Source organism: Patagioenas fasciata, chromosome 1, assembly GCF_037038585.1.
Source record: "Patagioenas fasciata isolate bPatFas1 chromosome 1, bPatFas1.hap1, whole genome shotgun sequence".
NCBI lineage: Eukaryota > Metazoa > Chordata > Aves > Columbiformes > Columbidae > Patagioenas > Patagioenas fasciata.
In genome coordinates this window covers 34,851,411-34,857,488 of record NC_092520.1, presented here as the reverse complement: position 1 = coordinate 34,857,488, position 6,078 = coordinate 34,851,411, and the positions used below count along the sequence as shown (strand labels likewise).

Genomic DNA, 6,078 nt, shown 5'->3' with positions numbered 1-6,078 from the left:
CACCACTCCGGGCGCGCAGCTGAATGCCACCACCCACCCCTCCACACCCCGTCGCACCCCGCTAATCCGCGCCCGCCGCCGCTCCGCGTCCGCGCACCCCACTCGCGCCCGCGCGGGACGCCACGGCACGACATGCCACGACACGGCACCTGTCCGACCTGTGGCACAATTAACAAACCCCGCTGCGCATTTTTTACTCCGCGCTTCCCGCGCCAGCTCTGTTGCCGCGCCTCCGGAGAGAAAGACAACACGGGAGGGCGAGGAAAGAGAGAAAAAAAGAAATAAATAAAGGGGAAAAAAGGGGATGAAGCCGGGAAAAAAGGAAAAAACCCAAACCCCGGAGAGTTAAAGAAAACAAAGGCGAGCGCCCCGCGCCCCGCTCCCGCCGGCTGCCGGAGCCGCCCCGGTCCGGGCACCGCCGGGGAGGGGGGGAGCCGCCCGCACCCCGTCGCCTCCCATTGGCTCCGTCGCCTGCTCATTTGCATACCGCCTTCTATGAAAGACCGTGCGGCGGCGCGGAGGGGCGCAGACGGCGGTGGAGGGTGTGTGGGGGTGCAGCCGAGGTACCGCGCATCACCACCCCGGACCGCACCGTCGGGCTGAACCCCGCGCAAGTGCCATGAGCCCCCTGCGGCTGCTGGCCGTCGCCTGCCTGCTGGCCCTGTCCCACTGCAAGACGGTGAGGTACCGCACCGACGAGGAGGGTGCGCCGGGCACGGTGATCGGTACATTGGCCGACGAGATGCCGGTGAAGGCGCCGGGGGAGATGAGCTTCCGCCTGATGCGGCAGTTCAGCAACAGCTCGCTGGTGCGGGTGCGGGAGGAGGACGGGCAGCTGAGCATCGGTGAAGGGGGGCTGGACCGGGAGCGGCTGTGCGGGCAAGCCCCCCAGTGCGTCCTGGCCTTCGACGTGGTGAGCTGCTGGCGGGAGCGCTACCGCCTGGTGCACGTGGAGCTCGAGGTGCGTGACATCAATGACAACGCACCCCGCTTCCCCCGTGCCCAGATGACACTGGAGGTGTCAGAGAGTGCTGCACCTGGCACCCGCCTCCCACTGGAGGTGGCTGTAGATGAGGATGTGGGCTCCAACTCCATCCAGAGCTTCCAGGTCTCACTCAACAGCCACTTTGGTGTGGAGGCACAGACACGGGCAGATGGAGCACGCTGTGCTGACCTGGTGCTGCTCCAGGAGCTAGACCGCGAGCGCCAGCCCTCCTACACACTGGAGCTGGTGGCCAAGGATGGTGGCAGCCCAGCACGCTCAGGCACAGCCACTGTGCATGTCCGTGTCCTCGATGCCAACGACAACAGCCCTGCCTTTGCCCAGGGCTCGGTCACAGTGGAACTGCCTGAGGATGCGCCACCTGGCTCCCTGCTGCTTGACCTGGATGCTGCTGACCCTGATGAGGGCCCCAATGGTGAGGTGGTCTATGCCTTTGGCAGCCAGGTGCCCCCTGAGGCACGGCGGCTCTTCCGCCTTGACCCACGCTCGGGCCGCCTCACGCTGGAGGCCGCCGTGGACTATGAGCGCACCCGCACCTATGAACTGGACGTGCGTGCCCAGGACCGCGGTGCCAGCCCCCGCACTGCCACCTGCACCGTCATCGTGCGCCTCACTGATGTCAATGACAACGCACCGCGCATCAGCATCAGCGCACTCCGCGGTGCTGCCAGTGCCGCTGGCGTGGCCTACGTCAGCGAGGCAGCGGCCAGCGAGAGCTTCGTGGCCCTTGTCAGTGCCTCGGACCGTGACTCGGGTGCCAACGGGCAGGTGCGCTGCAGTCTCCGAGGCCACGACCACTTTGCCCTGCAGCGTGCCTACGAGGACAGCTACATGATCGTCACCACAGCCGCACTGGACCGCGAACGCATCCCTGAGTACAACCTCACTGTGGTGGCTGAGGACCTGGGCTCACCACCCTTCAAGACTGTCCGCCAGTACACCGTGCGGGTGAGCGATGAGAATGACAATGCGCCACTCTTTACCAAGCCTCTCTACGAGGCGGCCGTGCCAGAGAACAACCCCCCAGGTGCCTACATCACCACTGTGGTGGCCCGTGACCCTGATCTTGGCCACAACGGTAAGGTCACCTACCGGCTCCTGGAGACACAGGTCATGGGGGCCCCCATCTCCACTTACGTCTCAGTGGACCCTGCCACCGGGGCCATCTATGCCCTCAGGACGTTCAACTATGAGATCCTCAAGCAGTTGGATCTGAGAATCCAGGCCACTGATGGTGGCTCTCCACAGCTCTCCAGCAGCACCCTTGTCAAAGTGAGGATGGTGGACCAGAATGACAATCCTCCTGTCATCATCCACCCAGTGCTCACCAATGGGACAGTGGAAATTGGTGTGTCCAGCAAGACCTCCCGCGACTCTCTGGTGGCCCAGATCAAAGCTCGAGATGCAGATGATGGGGCCAATGCTGAGCTCACCTTTGCCTTCCTGGAAGAGCCTCAGCAGGACCTTTTCACCATCAACCCAAGTACTGGGGACATTGTGCTGAGGGGTGACCTCTCTGAAGAGCTGGGACAGCTGTTCAAGGTCATCCTCACTGTGACAGACAATGGCAGACCCCCACTGGCCACAACCGCCACAGTAAACTTCCTGGTGACCGCCACTGCTCCTTCCAGTATCCAGGAGCTAGCCAAGCCCAGCTCCTGGGAAGGAAAGGCTTTGCAGTGGGACATCCCTCTGATCGTGATCATCGTCCTGGCAGGTAGCTGCACCCTCCTTCTGGTGGCCATAATCACCATCGCCACCACCTGCAACAAGCGCAAGAAAGGGAACGAGATCAAAAACAACGCTTCCTTGAAGGACCAGATAGACATCTCCCACCTGGAGAAGGGCCGGCAAGAGGAGGGCAGCCAGAGGGGCAATGTGTTTGAGGTACGAACCTTTCCCAGCAAAACCTCTTTCACCAGCCCCGACCCTTCTCCAGCTGCTGAAGAGATTTCCACTGCTGAGAGTGGCATTGACAGCACTTGCCTCTATGAGGGTCAAAAGAAGCTGAGAGGACCAAGTGGGGAGGTAAGGTCTCACCGTGAGAAGGGGGCCAGAGGGTGTGGAGGCATCTTGGGGGATGTGAATCGGAGAGATGCGATTCTGATGTTGATTTGTCCTCCACCACTTCTCTCTCTCACGTCTCGTTTCATCTCCCCACCCCAGCAGGGTATTGCTGCTGCTCCAAGCTACAGCAAAGAGCCTGCTCCCCCCGTGGCCATTTGGAAGGGGCACTCGTTCAACACCATCTCTGGCCGAGAGGCAGAGAAGTTCAGTGGCAAAGACAGCGGCAAAGGCGACAGCGATTTTAATGACAGTGACTCGGATATCAGCGGAGATGCTCTGAAGAAAGATCTCATCACGCACATGCAGAACGGTAAGGGCTCAGCCCCTGCTCCCACCTGGCCCCTTCAGACAGATGAACAGGTGGACAGAGGGACCCATACTTGGGGCACAGTGATTAGGCAGGGCAGCCGGAGGGGGAAAACCTGGTTCTGTGTGACTCAAGCTGCCGGTGTCTCTGCAGCAGGCTGCTAGACGCTGTATCCTTTCTGCACTGAGCACCCAGCACAAATTAGCAGATGCTGGAAGTGCTGTGGGATTAGTTTTTTTTTTCCTCCCAAAAAGCTTCCCTTAAAGTTAGGATTGTGAGGACTGTCCCTAGCAAAACAACATAACCTTCCCAAGCATGTTTTTTCCACTGTGCCATAGAGCATCATCTCCTGACTCCCACTGTCGATGCATTGAATCATCCATCCCACGACTGATAACTCTGAGGATTATGAACGATGTGGATTTATTTCTGCAGTGATGACAGATTTCTCCCCTCCCTTCTCTGTCTCTCTTTAGGTCTGTGGGCATGCACAGCCGAGTGCAAGATCCTGGGCCACTCAGACCGCTGCTGGAGCCCCTCCTGCAGCCGAGCCAATCCTCATCCCTCTCCCCATCCTTCGGCACCCCTCTCCACCTTCTGCAAGAGCACATCCTTGCCCAGGGATCCCCTTCGCAGGGACAACTTTTATCAAGCCCAGCTGCCCAAAACAGTGGGGCTTCAGAGCGTCTACGAGAAAGTGCTGCACAGGGACTTTGACCGGACGATCACGCTCCTCTCCCCACCACGCCCCGCACGGCTCCCTGACCTCCAGGAGATCGGGGTGCCCCTCTACCCAGCCCCCTCAACTAGATACCTGGGCCCCCAGACTGAGACAGCTGAGAAGGTGTAGCCCAACACGCTCCCTGCCCGAGCACACACATCCCTGCGCGCACACGAGTAGGTCACTCCCGAGAGCCTTTAAGTTATTGACCAGATCCGGTGTCGTACATGTAAATATGCAAGATGTGCCTTAAAAATGAAGTCGTTGGGAAAGATTTCCAATCACGTCAGTACTGTTTGATATTTGCAAACAAAAAAAAATTGTTTGTAGTTAATGTAATTTTTATGAAATGTGCAGTATTTAAATTTCTTTTCATGTTTTCTACATTGGGGTTTTTTTGCTTTCGGTTCACCCATGGCCTGCCATTTTTTGTAGTGTTTTTAACCTGTACATTGTGTAATGTAATGTTTGTACATAATGAAAATTGGTTATATTTTTATATAATAAAAACTTAAAAAATGGGAATTCTTGCCAAAGGAGCTGTTTGAAAGACACAATAATAATAATTAATAATAATATCCTGAATATGTAGAACCTTGTAAGGGAAATTCCTCTTTCATGGTGTAATAATAACCCAAGTAACCCAGTGTACTGAGAAGTTTGCCTTGCCAAATGTGACTTGTATTTCTTGAGTCTGTGGTCAGTTTAAAGTTAAATGTTATTTAATTGCCTTTGGTTCCTGTAATCTGTGTCACTGATAAACACTAATAAAGGTTTTGTGATGTGTCAGAGGGATCTGTTCATGGGTTTCATGCTTCAGCGCCTAGAGGTCTTTGCAGGTCAACACAAGTATTTTGTGCAGAGAAATGCAGTGGGGAGGAACATGAACGATGCTACGTTTAGTCTCACCCATCCTTCATCTCTGGGAATGCCTCATCAGTGGTTTAGCTCTAGCGATTTTTAACAGTGGGTTGCAGGGTAGGAGGGAGGGCTGCATGGCAGAGATGCCTTTTGGGTTTCACTACCTGGTCTGAGCTCTTCCAGCCCCATCTTTCGCTGGTGGGAAGCTGCAAAATTTTAGTGAAGCGAATGAAGCTGTTCGTGCTGTGCAAATATCTTTGCGTCAGCAGCCACTCCAGCACTTCGCTTTCTGATCTGGTCAAGGTGTTGATTTGAGTCAAACTGCATAAGTTTGTGCTTGTACATTTATACCTTATTAAGGCAGCCTTAACACAGGACAACAATTTGCATTTTTGTAGATACATTTGTACACCAACAGAAAGAATAGGTTTATATTTGAGCACAAAACAGAGAAAGAATAGATGTTGATTGTGTTGAGATCATCTATGCTACATATTTTACCTCCTCCTAGAAATGACAAAGACCTGGGGAAAAAAAAAATCATAGAGAGCTTTGAAATTCCTTCCCCTCAAGGTTTCAAGTTGAAAGCAGATCTCGAATCCTTCTGCTGAAATCAGGCATATAATAGCATTGAACAAAACAAACTAAGCATAAATACTTTTTCCTGTGTTCAAAAAATGTTTATAACAGAGATAACACTTACATTGAGGCTCTAATATTGGATTGAACTTTTCCAAAAGGAAGAACCGCTCCTCACTTTGGGTGTATAATTTTACATTTTGTACTAATCAAGAATCCAGAAATTTGCACATGACAAAGTTTTTTTTTTTTTTTAGTTGTGACTTCTTCAATTAATTATATGTCTAATTAGTATGGTACATACACAGAGAAGATGACTCACAAAGAAAATATAAAGCCTTCTTAGACAAAAGGCCCTGTTAGATTTTGTGTCTTGAGATGTAAGCAGAAAACAGTATCCCACCTGCATATCCCTTAATGGACAGAAATTCTCTTCCTTCCCTGGCTTCCAGCTTTCTCAAGCCCACATAGCAAGAGTGGCAGAGCTTGACCAAGTTTTCATGCACCCACGGGCTGAGTTTTAACAGGGGCTTCATAAAA

At 53.8% G+C, this 6,078-nt stretch overlaps 1 protein-coding gene across 2 annotated transcripts; it reads left to right on the top strand.

Annotated features, from left to right (window-relative positions):
- The first annotated feature begins 512 nt into the window (after positions 1–512).
- On the top strand, positions 513–4,887 carry PCDH8 (protocadherin 8). 2 transcript variants are annotated; one of them, XM_065845835.2, is made up of 3 exons: positions 513–3,031; positions 3,173–3,380; positions 3,854–4,887. In XM_065845835.2, exons 1-3 carry the CDS (start codon positions 620–622, stop codon positions 4,225–4,227), a joined length of 2,994 nt encoding a protein of 997 aa, XP_065701907.2. In that variant the 5' UTR covers positions 513–619; the 3' UTR covers positions 4,228–4,887. The 2 variants fall into 2 exon arrangements, with proteins under 2 accessions (XP_065701907.2, XP_065701825.2); XM_065845753.2 differs by having other exon boundaries at positions 519–3,031; positions 3,170–3,380.
- Positions 4,888–6,078: the final 1,191 nt, after the last annotated feature.

Coding starts and splice junctions, on each gene's coding strand:
- PCDH8 (XM_065845753.2), top strand. CDS start 620: ATGAGCCCCCTGCGGCTGCTGGCCGTCGCCTGCCTGCTGGCCCTGTCC. Junction 3,032..3,169: donor TGAGAGGACCAAGTGGGGAG/GTAAGGTCTCAC, acceptor TCCCCACCCCAG/CAGGGTATTGCTGCTGCTCC. Junction 3,381..3,853: donor CATCACGCACATGCAGAACG/GTAAGGGCTCAG, acceptor GTCTCTCTTTAG/GTCTGTGGGCATGCACAGCC.